The sequence below is a fragment of the Bos grunniens genome, chromosome 12 (genome assembly GCF_055505025.1).
Source record: "Bos grunniens cultivar Pamir isolate PY7600 chromosome 12, Bosgru_T2T1.0, whole genome shotgun sequence".
Classification (NCBI taxonomy): Eukaryota; Metazoa; Chordata; class Mammalia; order Artiodactyla; family Bovidae; genus Bos; species Bos grunniens.
Window position 1 is genome coordinate 91,856,358 of NC_141176.1, and position 20,739 is coordinate 91,877,096.

At 53.9% G+C, this 20,739-nt stretch overlaps 1 protein-coding gene across 15 annotated transcripts in view; it reads left to right on the forward strand.

The window, feature by feature from the left end:
• The window catches only part of ARHGEF7 (Rho guanine nucleotide exchange factor 7), a 103,170-nt gene that overhangs the window by 69,018 nt on the left and 13,413 nt on the right, over nucleotides 1–20,739 (forward strand). For all 15 annotated transcript variants that reach the window (XM_086328692.1, XM_086328686.1, XM_086328687.1 and 12 more), the window contains 10 exons: nucleotides 5,575–5,697; nucleotides 9,585–9,723; nucleotides 10,399–10,458; nucleotides 11,139–11,285; nucleotides 12,199–12,285; nucleotides 14,595–14,673; nucleotides 14,849–14,988; nucleotides 16,931–17,155; nucleotides 18,794–18,887; nucleotides 20,505–20,594. In XM_086328692.1, the coding sequence (XP_086184818.1) occupies nucleotides 5,575–5,697; nucleotides 9,585–9,723; nucleotides 10,399–10,458; nucleotides 11,139–11,285; nucleotides 12,199–12,285; nucleotides 14,595–14,673; nucleotides 14,849–14,988; nucleotides 16,931–17,155; nucleotides 18,794–18,887; nucleotides 20,505–20,594 (1,184 nt within the window). The remainder of the gene's footprint in view (nucleotides 1–5,574; nucleotides 5,698–9,584; nucleotides 9,724–10,398; nucleotides 10,459–11,138; nucleotides 11,286–12,198; nucleotides 12,286–14,594; nucleotides 14,674–14,848; nucleotides 14,989–16,930; nucleotides 17,156–18,793; nucleotides 18,888–20,504; nucleotides 20,595–20,739) is intronic.

Sequence of the window (20,739 nt, forward strand, 5' to 3'; positions counted from 1 at the left end):
GTCCCGAGTGGCTCTTGCTGGAACCTCTTGACTTGTTGAATGAGACCGTGTGATTCCACGGAAACGTTTCCAGCTCTAGAACCTTGCACGTCTAGGAAGTTTGGAAGGGAAGGCACTCCAGTGGCACATGGGGATGTGAGTGGATGGCTTGAGGCAGGGGCTGGAGCTGCTGGCTGCTTGATGGGGGCTCCTCTGGCGGAGCCTCAGGTGCTGCCACCTTCCCGGGCCTCTGGCATCCTTGAGGAAGTCGTCCGTGTTCAGGGTTTGGGGTCCAGGCGCTGCCAGTGCCCTGAGGCTCCAGTGTGGAGGCACTCGTGTCCCCTCACGGGGATGCCTCTCTCAGTCCTTAGTGGACAGACTCAGGTGGGATGCAGAGGCTCACTCAGGTCACGGCCACACCCTCGTGCTGCCCTTGGTCTCCCCGGGAAGTCGGTGGCTGCTGGACCCTGAACCTTTCTCTGCAGTTAGCAGTGCCACCGGGAGTAAACGTGCCATGAGGGGCCATCGTGCGGCAGCTCTGCTTGCTCAGGGCTCTCCTGGAGTTCACCCCTCTCTGCTCTGGGGAAGGAGGAGGGCCCTGGGCGTCCCCGCCCGCCTTGTAGTGGGGGTCTCCCTGGGGAGGCTGCGGGGCACTGCCTGTGTTGCCGCCGGGCACCAGGCCACTGCCACTCACCTGTGTCAGACCACTGATAGCTCACCTGTATCAGACCATCGATAACTCACCTGTGTCAGACCATGGACTGCTCACCTGTGTCAGACCACAGACCACTCACCTGTGTCAGACCACTGACTACTCACCTGTATCAGACCATCGATAACTCACCCATATCAGACCATTGATAACTCCTCCCCTGTTATCTGACTATTCATAACTCACCTGTATCAGACCAGTGGTAACCCTTCACTTGTTATCTGACCATTGATAACTCCTCACCTGTTACTTGACCTTTCATAACTCACCTGTATCAGACCATTGATAACTCTTCACCTGTTCAGTTCAGTCACTCAGTCATGTCTGACTCTTTGTGATCCCATGGACTGCAGCACACCAGGCTTCCCTGTCCATCACCAACTCCCGGAGCTTGCTGGAACTCATGTCCACTGAGTCGATGATGCTATCCAACCATCTCATCCTCTGTCCGTCCCCCTGTCCTTCCCCCTTCAATCTTTCCCAGCATCAGGGTCTTTTCCATTGTCAGTTCTTCGCATCAAGCGGCCAAAGTATTGGAGCTTCAGCATCAGTCCCTCCAATGAATATTCAGAACTGATTTCATTTAGGATTGACTGATTGGATCTCCTTGCTGTTCAAGGGACTCTCAAGAGTCTTCTCCAACACCACAGTTCAAAGCATCAATTCTTTGGCTCTCAGCTTTCTTTAGAGTCCAGTTCTCACATCCATACATGACCACTGGAAAAACTATAGCCTTGACTAGATGGACCTTTGTTGGCAAAGTGATGTCTCTGCTTTTTAATTTGCTATCTAGGTTGGTCATAGCTTTTCTTCCAAGGAGCAAGTGTCTTTTAATTTCATGGCTGCAATCACCATCTGCAGTGATTTTGGAACCCAAGAAAATAGTCTCTCACTGTTTGCATTGTTTCCCCATCTATTTGCCATGAAGTGATGGGACCAGATGCCATGATCTTAGTTTTTGGAATGTTGAGTTCTAAGCCATCTTTTTCATTCTCCTCTTTCACTTTCATCAAGAGTCTCTTTAGTTCCTCTTCGCTTTCTGCCATAAGGGTGGTGTCATCTCTGTATCTGAGGTTATTGACATTTCTCTTGGCAATCTTTATTCCAGCTTGTGCTTCATCCGGCCCAGTATTTTGCATAATGTACCGTGCATGCTAGTTATATAAGCAGGGTGACAATATACAGCCTTGACGTACTCCTTTCCCAGTTTGGAACCAGTCCATTGTTCCATATCCGGTTCTAATTGTTGCTTCTTGACCTGCATACAGAATTCTCAGGAGGCAGGTAAGGTGGTCTGGGATTTAAGAATTTTCCACAGTTTGTTGCGATCCACACAGTCAAAGGCTTTGGCATAGTCAATAAAGCAGAAATAGATGTTTTTCTGGAACTCTCTTTCTTTTTTCATGATCCAGTGGATGTTGGCAATTTGATCTCTGGTTCCTCTGCCTTTTCTAAATCCAGCTTGAACATCTGGAAGTTCTTGTTTCACATACTGTTGAAGCCTCGCTTGGAGAATTTTGAGCATTACTTTGCTAGTGTGTGAGATGAGTGCAATTGTGCAGTAGTTTGAACTTTCTTTGGCATTGCCTTTGGGATTGGAATGAAAACTGACCTTTTCCAGTCTGTGGCCACTGCTGAGTTTTCCAAATTTGCTGGCATATTGAGTGCAGCACTTTCACAGCATCATCTTTCAGGATTTGAAATAGCTCAACTGGAATGCTATCACCTCCACTAGCTTTGTTTGTAGTGATGCTTTCTAAGGCCCACTTGACTTCACATTCCAGGATGTCTGGCTCTAGGTGAGTGATCACACCATCATGATTATCTTGGTCATGAAGATCTTTTTTGTACAGTTCTTCTGTGTATTCCTGCCACCTCTTCTTCATAACCTCTGGTTCTGTTAGGTCCATACCATTTCTGTCCTTTATTGAGCCCATCTTTGCATGAAATGTTCCATTGGTATCTCTAATTTTCTTGAAGAGATCTCTGGTCTTTCCCATCATATTGTTTTCCTCTATTTCTTTGCATTGATCTCTGAGGAAGGCTTTCTTATCTCTCCTTGCTATTCTTTGGAACTCTGTATTCAGATGAATATCTCTCCTTTTCTCCTTTGCCTTTAGCTTCTTTTCTTTCCTCAGCTATTTGTAAGGCCTCCTCAGACAACCATTTTGCCTTTTTGCATTTCTTTTTCTTGGGGATGGTCTTGATCACTGCCTCCTGTACAATGTCATGAACTTCTGTCTACAGTTCGTCAGGCACTCTGTCTATCAAATCTAGTCCCCTAGATCTGTTTGTCACTCCCACTAGATAATCGTAAGGGATTTGATTTAGGTCATAGCTGAATGGACTAGTGGTTTTACCTATTTCCTTCACCTGTTAGCAGACCATCTATAACTCCTCACCTGGTATCTGACCACTGATAACTCTTTGCCTGTTAGCAGGTCCTTGATTGATGACGCTTCCTACCAGACCCGCCCCCCCGCCTCCCCCCATCATCAGATCAATGATAGAACCGCAGTAGCAGGCCTTTCTGACCCGGCACTAATTGTCACAGCTTGGTGTGGGGCCACCAGAAGGCTGCAGGAGGTGCGGGACAGCCCCGCGCTCTGCCGCACGTTTGTGTGCTCCCAAACCCGCCTCTGGAAGCACAAGAGAGAACCACGATGAAAATCCTCTCTCAATTCTTAGGTCACGTTCTGCCTGGATGATCTTTGTGAGTGTCATATGTTCCATTATTTCGGTGATCCACACGGCGTTACGTGTGAGATGTATTGGCATAATACCTAGACTCCAATTAAGACCACTCACGTAACCTTTCTGAGCTCCGGCTGCTAGTTCAGGTTGGCGAGTTGATGAGCTATGAAGGTTTCATAAACGGATGGTGGTGAGTGTAGTGATTTCTTGCACAGTTGGGTTGAGAGAGGTAGTAAAACTCTAGAGCCAAGCTTGATGGGAAGAAAGAAAGAAAAGCTTATATACTGAAGTCATTGTCCGTATGTAGTTCATGGACATGTAGCAGATTAAAGCCCCTTGACCCAGCTTGCAGTGTGAGTGCGTGGCGCTGTGGTCTGGCCCAGGCAGGCGAGGCCGTCCCAGCAGCTCCTGACCCGCGCTGAGCAGGGCGTGCGGCCCCGTCATCTCGTCAGGTAGACAGCGTGTCTGCAGGCTTCCCGTGCCCCGCCGCGGCAGTGGTTTGCTCCTCTCGGCCAGAGCGTGGCGTCCCGTCACTGCTGGCGCCTTCAGCCGCGCAGCCAGGCACTGGGGGCCCTGCTGGGTCTGTCGCGGGAGAAGGCGGCCTCTGCCTGTTTCTGGCGTCCCAGCGTGACCATTGCCTGCTGAGATGTCAGTGTCTCGGGGTGGGTGTGTCTCGGGTGTCCGGGTCCTGGTAGATAGCAGTTGGTCTCAGAACCTTTGGGGAGGGAGCCCTTGGCAGCATGTGATGCCTGCTTCCTGGTGACTGGGGGTGCTGCTCCCCATCTGGGGTGTGCCCTCTCCCCTCTGGGGTGCGCCCTCTCCTCTCAGGTGCGCTCTGTCCCCTCTGGGGTGTGCCCTGTCCCCTCTGGGGTGCGCCCTTTTCCCCTCTGGGGTGCGCCCTTTTCCCCTCTGGGGTGCGCCTTTTCCCCTCTGGGGTGTGCCCTGTGCCCCTCTGGGGTTCACCCTTTTCCCCTCTGGGGTGTACCCTGTGCCCCTCTGGGGTGCACCCTGTCTCCTTCCCGGACTGTGCCCTCTCCCCTCTGGGGTGTGCCCTGTCCCCTCAGGTGCGCTCTGTCCCCTCTGGGATGCGCCCTTTTCCCCTCTGGGGTGCTCCTTGTGCCCCTCTGGGGTGCGCCCTCTCCCCTCTGGGGTGCGCTCTGTCCCCTCTGGGGTGCTCCTTGTGCCCCTCTGGGGTGAGCCCTCTCCCCTCTGGGGTGCGCTCTATCTCCTCTGGGGTGCACCCTTTTCCCCTCTGGGGTGCGCCTTGTGCCCCTCTGGGGTGCGCCCTGTCCCCTCTGGGGTGCGCCCTGTCCCCTCTGGGTGCGCCCTCTCCCTTATGGGGTGCACCCTCTCCCCTATGGGGTGCACCCTCTCCCCTCTGGGGTGCGCCCTGTTCCCTCTGGGGGCTCCTGCAGTGTGTATGATTGAGGCCTCGGCTCGCTCTCCGTTATATTCAGCTTAGTTTTGAACTGGGTTTGTATCTCCCCAAAGATTGCAGTCACCCTTAAGGTAGAGATTCGCTCCTTCTCCGTTTTTAATGTGTTCCCAGTGCCTGACTGAATGGTTGAAGTTAATTTATTGAGTCAGTGACTGTTTATCCTGCAGATATGCGAAACTGTGACTAATCTCTGAGGGCTGTTAAAAGCCACTTGGGGGTTCACGCTTGGGAAGCAGTCTGCCACCAGTGTGGACGCCCGCTTGCTTTGACCCCAGTCCCAGTGAATGAGCGGAGCGCTGGCGCTCGCGTACACGCAGGGCCTGCTCAGGAGCAGGCTATAGGGTCCTGCGGCCCCCGATGCTCGGGACCGTCTCCCTCGCCCGGTAGGGTGCCCGCCCCGCTCTGCGGGCCACTCGTCTCTCCTCCCACCTGGGAAGCCGGTTGTGGGGCTTCTCCTGCGCTCATCTCGTGGCTACTTCAGCAGGAAACCTTACCGACCAAGTAACTACACGTTATGTTTCTCCTTATTTAACACACGACATAACGCTCCTGGACATCTGTTTTGCTTGGTGCCCGAGGAAGGGGCTGGCGTGCAGGTCCTGGCGTCTGGATGCTGGAGGAGGGGATGGCCTGCTTTCCGCCGCATGGCTCCCCGGGGGCTGGGTGCCAGGCGCGCTGTCTGGGGCTGCCCCACGCGCTGGGGCCCGCTCTGCGATGCTCACTCAGTGCGGCTCCGTGTCGCTGTCCGCAGGATGCCGGAGGCCCAGCAGAGGGTCGGGGGCTGCTTCCTCAGCCTGATGCCGCAGATGAAGACCCTGTACCTGACATACTGTGCCAACCACCCGTCGGCGGTCAGCGTCCTCACGGAGCACAGGTGCGTCTCATGGACTTCTTCCCAGGTCGGGGGTGGCCGTGTCCTGGGGTTCCCTCCGGGCAGCTCATTTCTGTCAAATGTTACTTGGAACGCGGTGCAGGCATTGAGTGTTTTTCAAGAACGGTAAGTTTAATTATCCTCCAAGTGAGTGTCTGGGGAGGACTGATGTCAGGCTTTAAAAATCTAGTTAGCGCTTTTAATAGAAACGGGCGTGTTTTGAAGTCTCCTCTTCAGCCTGGACGCTTTGAACGGAGGTCAGGGGAGCTGGTGGGAGCTCTGGAGGGTGGCCGTGGGCTGGTCCGGGCTGCCGGCATCACCTCCGCTCAGTGCGTGAGATTGGAGCGTGTGTGACAGAGCTGGCTTTGCTGCGGGAGACGGCGTCCGTCTCTGTAGGGCGTGCCGAGCCAGAGGCCGTGCGCTCCCGCTCTGCAGCCGGGAAACCAGGGAAGCAGCAGCGGGCCGCTCTCTGCTCATCTGAGCAGGCACGGCCGGTGCGTCCTGGGCAGTACGGAGCCCGTGCTCCTGAGCGGCAGGGAGGACCGCGGGGCTTGACCTGCACACGGGGTGGGCACCGAGGCTCTGCTTCTGCTCCCAGAGGAGCACGCATCTGTGTTAAAGATTCAAAAAACTTTATGGTTCCTTCTGAAAACAGTAGTTCAGCCATAAGTAGCAGTTCAGTCATTTTTTAAACCATAAATGAAGAAATTGTGTGAGTCGCAGCAAGGTAAACGCCACCGTGCTCCTGATTTAAATATTTAACCTCAAGTTACTCCTAACTTAATATTTCAGTTTGAAGCTTAGAGGCTGTGGTGGGAAGCAGGCGTTGTTGGGCTGTTTGTAACTGAATGAGACTCTGGCGAGGCGGCCTGTGGCCGGGTTGTGTGGGCCTTCGGGAGGGCCTGTGGCCCTCGGAGATCACCCCTCTTCTCTGGAAGCGCCTGGTCCTGTTGGTGGGAAGCAGAATCCCTGAGTAGCTGAGCGTCTACTCCTGGGAACAATGATTTATATGCGTTTCCTCCTGAGCGAGATGCAGGGATTGAAATGTGAAATTTCTGAAACTTCCTCAGGAATTGCTGACGCAGTCCTGGGAGAGATGAATAGCAGATAGAAGGCTGGGGTGAATTCAGGGCATTTTAAATGTGTTCTCTCCTTCCACCGTTTCGGTCAGGGGCCGGCCCCCTGGGGGTTAAGCTGTGTCCTGAAGGTCACATTTAAAACCGTTCAGACGTTCAGGGCAACGCTTGTGAGCATGTGTTGTGTTCCTCTCTGTATAATTGCTTTAATGACTGCTTGTGTCATGGCTGAAACCTCAGGGCAGCTTTTCCCAGAAGAGCAGGAGGGCGTCCAGGCGGGACGCCTGGGGTCCCCTGTGCTCAGGGACCCCTGCCTGCCTCCACGTGGCGTGTCCCAGGCGGGAGGCAGGAGAGGTGGGCAGTCAGGCCCTGGGACTGTGCCGAGGATGGGCGAGCGAGGCGGCTGGCAGGATGCGCTGCCCACGTGCCGTCCTGAGGCCCCTGGGCGGCGGTGCCCACCCTGCCCGCAGCTCAGACCGGCCTCCGGAGCGTGAGTCGGGGTTGAGAGCTGGCTGCCTGGGCTGGTGCCCTCCGCCAGCCCGCCCTCCCTTCCGTTCTGTCCTGGTCCTGCTTGTGGCCTCTGTCCTCTCATTGAGGTCGTGAAACCACCACTTAGGGGTGGATCAATCTGTTTTTCTGCTTGAATATACTTTCTCAGGGATTGATTTAAACACAGTGTTTTGCAGTTTTTAAGTCTTACTTTTAGTCTTAGGATCCTTGTGTTGTGTTAGTTTGAATTTTGAGTGTGAATCTGGAAAACATATCTATGAAACCTCCACTCCTGTTGAATTATAACGGATATCTGCCTTTTGCATTATCGTTTGATAGTCGACGCCATAGGCCTGTGGCTGCCTGTTGCGAATGCATTAGGGGTGTCATGATTTGGTGTGTAGAACGTCCCCTTTTCTCCAGCACAGTGGTTGGTACTCTCTGCTGCGCTGACCTGAGATGGCCTCTGTGCTCCTCCGGCACCGTCTCGCAGCCCACAGTGTCGTTTGAGTAAATACAGAGGCTGAAGCGCTGTGTGAGGGTTGCTGGCATCAGTAGAAGTTAAGCTGAAAGGGCCTTTGTTTTGTCAGAAAAGCTATAACCTGCTGTTTTATCACGGTACTAAAGTTTTTAAAACCTGAGAAATGAAGCAAGTGTGTGCTGAGTCGCTTCCGTCGTGTCCGACTCTTCGCGGACCCCGTGGACTGTAGCCCGCCAGGCCCCTCTGTCCATGGGATTCTCCAGGCAAGAATTCTGGAGTGCCCTCCTGGAGGGGGTTTTCCCGACTCACAGATCCAACCCAAGTCTCCTACGTCTCCTGCATTGGCAGGGGGTTCTTTGCCACTAGTGTCTCCTGGGAAGCCCATACAGTGATCGGTAAAGATTTAGAAAAGGTTTTGTTTCATTTCTTAACGACGTACCTGTCTGGCATTTTAAGGCTGTCATATGGATATTAAAAGAAGTTACTTTTGCTTGCAAAAATTCACGTAAATTTTTAGTTGTAGGGAATTTTAGGAGTAGGTGGGTGGGTGATAAGAATAATTTCTTAGTTTTATTAATTATTGTCTGCCATAACTATAGTTATAAAATGTCATGTAATACTAAACTATCAAAAATGGCCCAAAGAGACGTTTTTTGTTATTTTTCTTGTGGTAGAAAAGGCCCCTGATTGGATTGTACTTACAGGAGTCAAACTTTCTCTTAGCGCCACTAACGGGGAGGGGTGACGCGAGGCGGGTCCAGGTGGCCCGCACCGATGGGCCGGGGCTTCACGATTTTCGTATTTACTTTATGGCCTCGTTCATAGTGCTCCTCCCAGTGGGAGACGTGGGGACCCAGAGGGGTGCGGCCTCTGCCGCCCGCCCTCAGCCCAGGCGTCCTTCGCTCCATGTCTGGAGGGACACCTCTCGTCAGCAGTGCGGGCCACAGACGGCGTCCTCCCAGGGACCCCAGGTGTCATCTGCCCCGTGAGAAGCAGAAACGCAGAGTTCCCATCACAGACGTGAGCCACAGACGTGTGGGTGACGGAGCTTGGGCCTCCCTGGGTGCTCGTGTGAAGCGGAGTCAGGGCGGCCCGGGCTCAAGGCTGGGGCCCGGGAACGCGCCCCATGGAGCTTGGTACTGGGAGGTGGGGTGCGAGAGGAGGAGTGAACGGGAAGGCTTGCTCGGCAGCTGCCTTGTTTCTGGATATGCACTCGGTTTCCTCGTCCACAAACGCAGACGACTTTCACGTGTTGTTAGGGTTAAGTGAAACGAGGCTGTGAAAGTGCTTCTGGAGGTTGTGCGCCTGCGTGCATGCCAGGGAGTGAAACGAGGCTGCGAAAGTGCTTCTGGAGGTTGTGCGCCCGCGTGCCAGGGGCAGTGGCTCTGCCTCGTGCCGCTGCTGCTCAGGGGCTGTGGCGCCTGGTGGGCCAGCACCGTGAGTCGGGTGGTTGTCTTCATGACACGCCTCCTTAAGGTTTTACCGTCTTGAAGGACCGCTGACCGGGCTCTGTTCTTGCCCTACAAGGACCGCCCACTTTCAGACCTCTCTGTGTTCAGGTGGCTCGCTGAGGGGGCTTTCCTGAATGGTTTGCTGGGAGACCATGGCTGTTTGTGTAGTGCACACGGGGCTTTGCTCAGGTTGAGGGCCCTGATGTGAACTGTGGCGGGGGGGGGTCTTCCCTTTGCTGTTTAGAAATAAGCGGCACACGTTTGGCTGTAAAGCCTGTGGCCTCTAAGTGGTCAAGGGCACCGCGTGGTCCGTCGTCGTCCTGGGGGCTGGGGGCAGGCGCGCGGCCCTCCTGGGCTCTGACGGTGGCCTCTGCTCTCTCTGCTCACACTTAGTGAGGAGCTGGGAGAGTTCATGGAGCTGAAGGGCGCCAGCAGCCCGGGGATTCTCGTGCTGACCACCGGCCTCAGCAAGCCGTTCATGCGCCTGGACAAGTACCCCGCGCTGCTCAAGGAGCTGGAGAGACACATGGAGGTACGTCTGCCCCGCTGGCCACGCCAGGAAGAGCAGTCAGGAGCCAGCCCTGGAGAGGGTATTACCACCGGCCTGTATCTTCGGAGAGTTTCACAGGGACTTGTTGGTTGTGAAGTTGTTTCCCCGTATCCCAGCTCTGTAGAGAGGCGTCTGCTCCAACCCCTGCTGGCGGGGAGATTTCCAGTAGCTAGGAAACGTCCGTGGTGTTGAGGGGTCACATCAGGAGCATGTGCCTACAGTGTTAAGTGTATACGTTATGGAGAGATAATAGGAAAAGAATCAGCGAATGATGTGTACTTATTTTATTTTCGGAACACAGGCTGTGGGCCCGGCAGAAGTTGGGGCTCAGGCTGCTGGCTTAGTTAGGCTGTGGTGAGCCACTCCCCAGGGCAGGTGGTCTGCTGCTGCGTTGCTCCCCTCTGCCCTCTGGTGTCCGAGCAGCAGGGCGGGTTGGGGTGGGCGAGGCTGGGCCGGCCTCCTCCAGGGCAGAGTCTAGAAGACTGTCCGCCGCTCTGTGGTCCCCTCAGAGACCAAGCAGAGGCACTTCAGCGCTGAGACAGAGGGGCAGGCTGCAGGCTGGAAATGCAGGGAAGGCCCAAGCCAGCCTCCAGAGAGAGCCTGTCGAAGAGCAAGCGTTCATTATGGAAGCTCACAGTGTGTTTCTTTTATTCAAAGGATTATCACCCAGACAGACAAGATATTCAGAAATCCATGACTGCCTTCAAAAACCTTTCAGTAAGTGATAAGTGTGTGATGGTTTTTTTCCTTCAGACTTTATTATGGCAAATGAATGCAGGAAATTAGTTGTGAACTATAATTTGGATTTATTCTGGAGAAATGAGAAATAACATAGTTATTCCACGGCTGGTACACGTAATATTCCTGCATTACGGCCCTGTGGACATCAGAGAGATGAAAGGATCGGTGTTTATGTTTACACGGCACCACATGATGCCGTCGTGCACGTCAGTGATTTAGAACATGGTTTAGCCTCATCTCAGTGTCTCTACTGATGTGTGAAATGGAGCGCGGGGCCTCTTCCTTACCTGCTGTCAAGCTGTCTTAATGACTGAGTTTCTGGAGGACGTGTCTTATTTACAGCGCAAGTGGAACTCACCCTTTTTTCCCTCTTCCAGGTCTTCTGGCACTCACTAGTAAAACCAGAGGATATTTTTCTTGTCCAGTCCACATGTCATCTTCTAAAAGCGACAGGATTTGCTGTATTTTTCTAAACCAGTGTTTCTCATTCTAGAGCTGTTGTGTTGTTGTGGGTCTCTCTTGACTTGGTTCCGCACTCGTGAAGTAAGCGAGTTGTTCACTAGCTGGTCTGTCTGAAGAAGCAGCCGGGGACGCAGCAGTAGAGCCAGGAGCCCGGCCGGGAGCCTGTCTCCCTGACGGGCCCCCTGTGCCCCCAGGCGCAGTGTCAGGAGGTACGGAAGAGGAAGGAGCTGGAGCTGCAGATCCTGACGGAGGCCATCCGCAGCTGGGAGGGCGAGGACATCAAGACCCTGGGCAGCGTCCTCTACATGTCGCAGGTCCTGATCCAGTGCGCCGGCAGTGAGGTACCGCCTCCAGCGCTCCCTGCGTTTTTCTACTGGGGGACCCCTCTCCAGGGCTCCTGTACCTGCCGGCTCCCCCGAGTTCCTTCACTGCTATGGGCGGTGTTTTTCTCTTGAGTCTCCTTTTAGATTCTTGGGCATCTTTGTGCTTCACTTGTGGTCTTTCTGGGGCTTTTCTTAACCGATTGCAGCAAATGAGATTTAATACATAAGCAGTGCTCGTTGGCCTTTCATGTAAATTGGGCAGAGCTCACGGGGGGATGGCGACAGCGGATGTGTTGGGCTCTCGGTTGGTTAGTGCCAGGATCCGCCGGTGGGCCAGAGGCGATCTCCCTGCTCTGTCCTCCCCGCCTTCAGCCTGAAGGTCCCACCTGATCTCCCACTGCCACTGAAAGGTCACAAGTTCTTTTCTTCGGTTTTCTGTCAACCACAGAAAAAATTTGTTTTTCTAACTCCTGCCTAATGAGGAGTTAACGGAAGAGCTAAACTCAGATTTTTAAAAAAAGATGTTTCGTGGGCTACTTGTGAGTCTTACAGATTTCTCATAGTTTTGTTTCCATTTAATTTAAATTTGGTAAAAAGAAACACCTAAACGTGAAGTGTGACACACTGTTTCATAAAGTGGAGTCGCTCAGTCCGGTCCGACTCTTTGCGACCCCGTGGACTGTAGCCTATCAGGCTCCTCCTTCCATGGGATTTTCCAGGCAAGAGTGCTGGAGTGGATTGCCATTTCCTTCTCCAGGGGATCTTCCCAACCTAGGAATCGAACCCGGGTCTCTTGCATTGCAGGCAGACGCTTTACTGTCTGAGCCACCAGGGAAGCTACTGTTTCATAAGACCTAATGTAAATATTTGTTCTCATCATTGTAAATATGTGTTTTTAATACAGTTATTTAAATTTGTTCTTTTACATTAGGAAAAGAATGAAAGATATCTTCTACTCTTTCCAAATATTTTGCTAATGTTGTCTGCCAGTCCTAGGATGAGTGGTTTTATATATCAGGTAAAGCACATTTTAAATTTATATCTGTGTATTGTGGACCTGAGAGCTGTTTTAAGGCTCGTTTTGAGTTTTGTATTAAATACTACGTGTGTCTGTCCGTGTGCTGTGTGTAGTGTCCTACATACAGTGTTACGTTCACGTCCGCACACGCGGCTCCGTCTGTGTGTTTCGATGTGACTGTGCAAATTAGGATCTTTGTGTTAATCCAAAGCAAACAGAGGAGGAACCTGGTGTCTGTACAGCTGACCCTGAGGACTCAGACTGCTGGGGTGCAGGCCAGCTGGTCCCCTCCAGGTCATTCTGCTGCTTTCCTGCCACCAGGGCAGGTGGCCGCACCGCGAGCCGGCTGGGGGCGCAGCGCGTGTGGCTGAGGTGGTCTGTGGGCCCCCACTCGACTCAGCAGTCACGGGCACACGCCTGGGGCGTTACTTAGCTTTTTTATTGCTCGTCGCTTTTTTGATTTTCTTCGCGAAGATGTGAGACTGCTTTAAGAAGAACAGGGCAGGGCTCTTGCGTTTCTGTCTGTTGCGTGTGGTGCTGCCCTGCCCTCCTCCGGGGACCTTCCCAGCCCAGGGATGAGCCCCGGCCTCCCGCAGTGCGGCGGCCTCTTTACCATCCGAGCCTCCAGGGAAGCCCATTACGTGCCTTAGCTTTTCTCTGTGTCTAGGAGGGGCTTCTGGCAAAGTTGACTGCTTTTTTCCTGTGTGGTTATTGAAGCTGCGGCCCTTCCATCGATGCCTCAAGGCCTGGCTGGTCACCAGGAACCATTCCCACAGCAGTCAGCCTGGGTTTGCTCGGAGCTGCATTTCTGCACACGTGGCATGCTGTTTGTCTTGTCCCCAGCAAGCGCTCTGGTGGGTCCTGAGTCCGGAGCGTTCATGGCTGGCTTGTACCTGCTCCGAAAGCTTTGCAGCCCAGAGAGGAGTTGACATCACACACTTGTTCTGAAAGGAGCACTTTAGGTGCGAGAAAGCAGATAGACATGGGCCAGCCTAGGAAAGGACTGCCTCCTGATTTTCTAAGCCTGTGGTTGAGCCAATGCCTGGCTGGGGGAGCACCTGCTCGGGCTCCCCAAGCTGGTCGCTGCTGCTTTAGACCTCGGTCCTTTCCGGCTGCGTTCCCTGGCTTCGAAGGTCCCCCCACCCAAGGCCCAGGGCCCTGTGGTGACCTGTGGGGCTGCGGTGGTGTCCGGGGTGGCCTCAGGCCCCAGGATGCTGGTATCAGCGTGCCGCCGCAGGGCCCTGTTTTCCCCCTGGGTGGACCGTCTTGGGGGCTTCTCTCCTAGTGCTGTGATCCCCAGTGCACGCATGTCAGTGTTCCCTTCTGGCTTTGCCCCACATCCGGCCACAGTGAGCTTGTCCCGTCCTCCGTGGCTGTTGCTGCAGGTTGGTCAGGGACACGCAGCTGTGTTTCCTGTCGGGCTTCTCTGAGCTCTTGGTCACCCCGGTGCCATTGGCCCCTCGGCAGGGTGTCTGCAGTGCCCACACTTGTCCGCATGGTGCCCGCCCAACTGCAGGACAGGCTCCTGACTGTGTGATGGTCTCGGCGCTCGGCCTCTGCCCGGGTGTCGGGAGTCTGGAGCCCTGTGGTCTTAGAGCCGCCCCCCTGCTCAGGGTCCTGCTTCTCGGGACTCTGGCCCTGACCCGAGAGACGCTCCCTGCGGACTCGCTTGGCCTCCACAGCTCTGGTGGCTGTTATTTGAGGTGGTCCCTCCGAGGTCCAGTTCTGGTTCCGCTCCCTGCCTCACGCCCTCTGTCCCAGAGCGGGCGGGCTGGCGCTCTGCTCTGCGTTGTGGGCAGCGCTCGGCGTAGCTGCTGACGGACCGTCCTGTGGCGGATGACCAGGCGCGGCCCTCACACGGTTCCTCCGGCTCCAGTTGCCTTTGTTTTGCCTTCAGACGTGGAGCTTCCCCTGTGTTTCTCTAAGGCGTATCTCTGCTTCCTTTCTATAAACAACATCATTTAAAATAGCCACCGTGGACCCTAGTTTTTTTCTTTTTTAATCATAGTGTATAATGTTTTTGTGTCTTGCTGTTTATATTTAGAGTAACTCATCAGATGAAATGTTTTTGTTCTGGTTTGCAGCCCTGTACCTTTTTGCTGGCTCATTTCTTGGTTATAGTATTATAATTTCTTATTCAAGGGAGAGGTTTTTGTATTATACATGCTTTTGGTACAAACAAGAGAGTTTGCTTTACAAAGACAGTTCCTCTGTCTTTTCTAAAATCGTTTAATATTTACTTTAATAACGGTACCTCCTTCACTAGAAAAGCACTGACTGTTTCTTTTTGTGGGGGGGGTCTTTTTTAGGGAAAGCTACCAACGACAGGAATGACAATCACAAAGCTTGAGGACAGTGAAAACCATAGAAACGCGTTTGAAATATCAGGTGATAGGCACAGACTGTGGGTGTTCTCTGTTTGGGCGCCGAGGCAGCGGCCCTCGTGTGCAGGCCCCACGGAGCCCCCGGGGGCTGCATGGGCGTGCTGTTGGGCCTCCTTGGGGTGCGCGTGTGTGCACTCTGCCCCCCTCCCCCGCCTCCAGCCAGTGTCTCTCTCTTCCAGGGAGCATGATCGAGCGGATCTTGGTGTCCTGCAGCAACCAGCAGGACCTCCACGAGTGGGTGGACCGCCTGCAGAAGCAGACGAAGGCCGCCTCGGTGGGGAACCCCAGCAGCAAGCCTCACTCGGTGCCGTCACACACCGTAAGGGCCCCGCCCCGGCCCCGCCCGCAGACCCCGGCCAGGAGAGCGCAGCTGGGCCTCAGGCCTCTCTGCAGACGCGTCCTCATCCCCCGTGGGCTGTGGCCGCCTCACAGGGACCCACTTGTGAGCCAGGCCTGCCCATCTGCCTCCGGAGAGTTCGCACACATGCACGCACACGGCTCGCTGGTTAGGCGCCCAGTGGCACCCGGTTAGGCAGCGGCCCTGCCCAGGGTGGCCGTGAACACTAACCTCGGGGCTCTCAATCAAAACCCTGAGAACCACCGGCCCACAGAGGGCTTTTCTGAGCATTTTAATTGCATTTATTATGTTTCATCAAAAACAAAAATGAAAACCAGACAATACTTATGACAAAAAGGACCAGATTCATGCTGAAGGCATTAAAGTGTAATTTTTAACTCATCATTTTAAGAAATCTGAATTTTCTACTTTTAGAAAATTTCAGCAGGTCTGCGAGTTTTTAGATACTTAAACATTACAAAATATATCAGTACTGAAGCGTCAGTGCTTAAAGCTAGTCTTTACTGGTATTGCATGTTTAAGATACTGGTATTGAGTCATCTGAACACCTGTCATCTTTCCCAGCGAGTACTGACGAACGAGGGGCCCTCTTCATGATGACGTAGGACCTCACAGCACGGCCGGCTTGTGAGGGTCTCTCCTGGGGCTTTTACCACGTGGCTCACCCTGTGGTTGCTGTCCTTTGGCTTGAAGGACCGTCTCAGGGATTGTGGCCATGGCATAGTGTACTGATCACCGGTGCAGCTTCTTACTCCATTTCTCAGCAGTTTGGGGGTAAAAACTATTCATTGGCTTCAGCTATCATTTTGAATGGTTTTGCCATGACAACTTTTCCATATTGTAAACGTATGCTAGAGATGCTTAGCTTTCACGGGACTAAATTTATCCCGAGGGCATAGATGTGTACATGTGTGTACATCAAAAGGGAGTGCCTTCTCACTCAGGTTAACAGCCTGAAACTAACCTCTGTAAAGTCCCACTTCAGGTAGCCCTGTGCCGGGACCCTGGCCTCTCTGGTCCCAGGGCAGCTATGTGGTCATGGCAGAGTCCACTGCTTCTGTCCTCGAGCCCCAGGCCTCAGCTTGAGCCCAGGCTCCCCTTTAAAGCCTGTGTTTCAAATATTATTCATTTCTTCTGAATAATGACCTTGAACAACTTGACTATTTCTTCTGTTAAGCATAGCGTATTGTTTTGGGTTAATTCGAGGTCACCGGCTAATTGTGAATTGTTTAACATTTTCTTATTTGTCAGTGTGATGAAATATTTTTGGAGTTTCTAGGAGTATAAACCCCATTAATAAGGTCCTTCTGAGAAATTAGATTTATGTAACTTTGTCTTGATTAAAGCTGATTTTTCTGAGAAAATGTTTTACCCAAGGGATTTAAAATTTTTCTTCAAAAAGGCAGTAAATATTTTTTTGGTTTTTAAGCAGTACGGTCTCTGTTGCAATTGTATTTTGCTTTTATAATATAAAAGCAACCATTGACACGAATGGGCCTGACTGTGTCCCAGGTTTAAACAAAAACAGGGATTAGGCCCTACTTTTGCTGGTGAGGTAATAATTACCCTTCCCCAGTCACATTCCCAGTGCAGAGAATGCCCATTCTTTTATAAAATCCTGATATCTGTGTTAAATGAAATGCCTTTTTTGCAAATGTGACTGCATGACAGTTAAAGGCGGTTGATGGATTTCTGGGTCTGGACCCAGCAACCTGCTGCTTCCTGCTCTGAGCTCAGCGGGCCTCATGCAGGGTGTGGGGGATGCTCGGCCTGGCGGCCAGTAACCCGAGCGTCTAGAGGTTCAGGATGCACGCTAGCAAGTGGGCGCTGCTGTGCTGGGAGGGCTGGGCTGGCCTTAGGTCCTCGGTGAACACGCTGTGCTCTCTCCCTCTGTCCCCGGCAGCTCCCCTCCCACTCCATCACCCCGTCCAGCAAGCATGCGGACAGCAAGCCCGCGCCACTGACACCCGCCTACCACACGCTGCCCCACCCCTCCCACCATGGCACTCCACACACCACCATCAACTGGGGGCCCCTGGAGCCTCCGAAGACCCCCAAGCCCTGGAGCCTGAGCTGCCTGCGACCTGCACCCCCACTGCGGCCCTCGGCTGCCCTCTGCTACAAGGAGGTGAGCCCTAGTGAGTGTGGAAATGTGACAGCCCCGTGTTTGTGTCTGTGATGTGGAGCTGATGAGCCTCTTCAGAATGGAAGGTTCTGCCTTCAATCCTTAGTTACGCTTCCTGTGCTCCAGGGTCCTGGGAGTCCTGGGGAGACCCCTGCTGGGGTCCCCTCTGTGCTCATCACAGAGGGAGAGGGACAGGCTCGGGGCAGTGTTTGCGCTTTGAGGAAGCCGGTTGACAAGTGTGGTGATCACACATGCGAGCTTGAGTGTGAGCCGAGTTCAGTTACTCTAGTGTGGATGTGGCTATGAGTGGGGGGGTGTGGCTCATGCGGTGGGCGGGGTGGGGATGTGGGTGTGGCTGTGAGCATGGTGGGTGGGACAATGCGCTTGGTGGGCGGGGCCGGTTTGTGAGCCTGGTGAAGCACCTTTGCGCGGGTTTGCATCTCCACGAGGTGTCATTTGCCGAAGGACCTGGGGCAGACCCTGCCTCCATCCTTGCTGGAGGAATTTTAAGGTACATAGAAGAGCACAACATAAGTTACAGTTAATCCTTTATGGGTTTTGCTAGTGAACTTTGGTTCTTAGGACATGTATCTTCCTGGTGGCCCATTTTGGCATCCTCATTGCCTAGCTGAGTGTTGCAGGGTGTGGCCACGCCCTGCTGCGGGTTCATTACAGGGGAGGGGGAGTAGGGTAGAGGAGAGAGACGCTTGGCGGGTGTGGCCGTGGACATGTCCAGTGTGCTGAGCACACAGGCCGCCTGGTCACAGTGCAAGGGTCGTGGGGCAAGGCCGGCACTCAGCACCGCCTGCAGGCAGTGCTTCCGGGCCTCCCTCCGCCCCCGGTGCCCCAGGACACCGGCTGCATTCACTTCTTTGGGGACTTTTCACTTTGAGATTTGGAGAGATGCCTTTGGAACACAGGCTATTCTTTTGGTGCTTGTCAGCCTGATCCCTCCCTTGGCCCTAGTCCCGTTCTCAGCCTCCGATTGGCCTCGGGAGGTTCACCAGCGGCGAATGTGACTCAGTGATGCAGAAGTTAGCCTTTCTGACATTCGTGTTCAGTATGTGCTTGACAGTCAAAACCTTGCCGGCCGTATGGGCTTGTTCTTGCTGTTCCTCCTGCCTCGCTGAGGGTCCAGATGTGTTGTGGACGGAGGGACGGACTCTGGGGCTGTGAACATAGCTCTGCCGGCGGAGGGGGGCGCCAGTGCTGCCCGTGGGCTGATTCTGCTCCATTTTCTTCTCCCTCGAGGCTTCGGATCCGTCCCTAAAGGAACTGTTTTCCCTCACCTTTCATTTAGAAATCGACGGTTTCCTCCTTTCTTTCTGGTTGGCTGCATCAGGGGGGGTCTGCCCCAGAGTGGGCAGCGCACGTGGCGCCCTGCCCAGGTGTCAGCCAGCTGCCCTCTCCTCCCCGCACCGCCGGCTGCCGCGCCTCCCTGGGGGTGGTCCCGGCGTCCCGGCGGGTCCAGGTGGAGGAGGGCCGTCAGAGCCTGTGCCTCAGGATGTCAGCGCTCCGCAGCTGGCAGAGCGCGGCCAGCGTGTGCGGGGCGGTCGCTGGAGTGTTCCTGGTTTCCCCCTCCACTGCGGCTGTGCCGCACTCCAGACTAGGGTCTGCCAGCCTTTTCCTCTCCTTCCCCAGGACCTGAGCAAGAGTCCCAAGACCATGAAGAAGCTGCTGCCCAAGCGCAAGCCGGAGAGGAAGCCCTCGGACGAGGAGTTCGCGCTGAGAAAAAGTGAGTGCCTGCGAGGACACACCTGGCTTCGGGGTGGGAGGCGGGGCCACGAGGGCGCGGAGGCGGGGCCTCGAGGGTGGGGGGCAGGGCTTTCCAGAGCCACAGAGGGGAGCCAGTGCCCAGCCTCAGGTCCGCTCTCGAGGACGTCAGAACGGGGCAGCACAGCCCCCTCAGTGCCGGCTGCATTAGCGGCGCTGGCAGCATCCCCCGTGAGCGTGCCCTGCCGTGGACACTGACTCCCAGCGGATCCTTCAGGGAGTTAAACATTGTTCTCACAGAAGCCTGTTAAACGACTGGTCCAGTTGGTGACAGTTTCTTGGTGGCTCCTAAGCCCTCTGTGTGACGCTGACTCTTAGGAGGGAGCACCTGGCCTTCCTTGCGTGTGTCAATCTTAATATCATGAGATGCTGTCCAAGCATTTTTGGTACAGCTTATAAGTGGCTCAGTCCTCCATTCTTCCCATCTTTTAAAAATTAGTTGAGCCTTTAAGAATATATATCTAATATTCTAGAAAATATAGAAAAATTTAGAACAATAGCAGAATTTAACCATACAGCTGTATGAAGCACGCGGGGTGTGAGGGCAGCCTGGTACCAGCAGCGTCAGACGCTGCTGCTCCGCAGGCTCTGTCCTCCACCAGGTGGCCTCCGGGTGCAGGTGAGGCCAGTCTGGAGGGGCCCCAGCTCAGGCCAAGCTCTGGAGCCATGCCTGCACTCTTTGGGCTACACTCTGTGAATTTCCCAGATTAACTCTCTGGTGGGAATCTGTGGCTCAGGGAAGTGCTTGTAAATAGGGTCGAATGGCCTTTCAGGGGCTGTCCTGTCTTCACTGCGGCCCGCGTGTGGGTGCAGGAAGCTCCTTCTGATATCTGCATCCACACGGAGAATCATGGTTTCTGATTTTCTCAGGCGATACGTGAAAACACCATCCCTGGTTTTAATTTTCACTTCTTTTCTTGGTGACGAACATTTTTCTTTCTGTGATCTCTTGTGAATTGTTTCTGCTTCTTTTTTCATGTTCAGGATGGGGGGGGGATACTCTTTTTCCTATGGATTAGTAAGACAATACATATGTATAAGTGTACATACATACACACACACAGACATATATATACGTGTGTATATATATGTGTGTGTGTGTGTGTGTATGTGTGTGTATATATATGTTTGGATATTAGCTCTTTGCCAGATATGCTGTAGATAAAAAGTACATAGAAGTAAACGTCCTTTGGAATATAAATATTCTGTGAATATTGAGAAATGTTTCAGTTCAGATCAGTCACTCAGTTGTGTCCGACTCTTTGCGACTCCATGAATCGCAGCACGCCAGGCCTCCCTGTCCATCACCAACTCCCGGAGTTCACTCAAACTCATGTCCATCGAGTCAGTGATGCCATCCAGCCATCTCATCCTCTGTCGTCCCCTTCTCCTCCTGCCCCTAGTCCCTCCCAGCATCAGAGTCTTTTCCAATGAGTCAAGTCTTTACATGAGGTGGCCAAAGTACTGGAGTTTATCTGGCGGCAAGTCCACGGGAGGGGCCGTCAGTTAGCACTGCTGGCGGAGTGGCTGGCCTGGCTGTGCTGGTGACTGGGCGGTGACGGCCATGTGTCCCTCGCAGGCACGGCTGCGCTGGAGGAGGATGCCCAGATCCTGAAGGTCATCGAGGCTTACTGCACCAGCGCCAAGACGCGGCAGACGCTCAACTCAAGTAAGTGCCGCGGAGCCCGCCGCCGCGCTGCTGCTTCGTTGTGCTAAGATCACGCCCCGAAGGACACGGCTGCGGCTGTGCAGGCTCTCGGCGTGACCCCTAGCGAGGCTGCTTCTGCAGCCTGGCCCGCGTCCCTCAGTCGTGA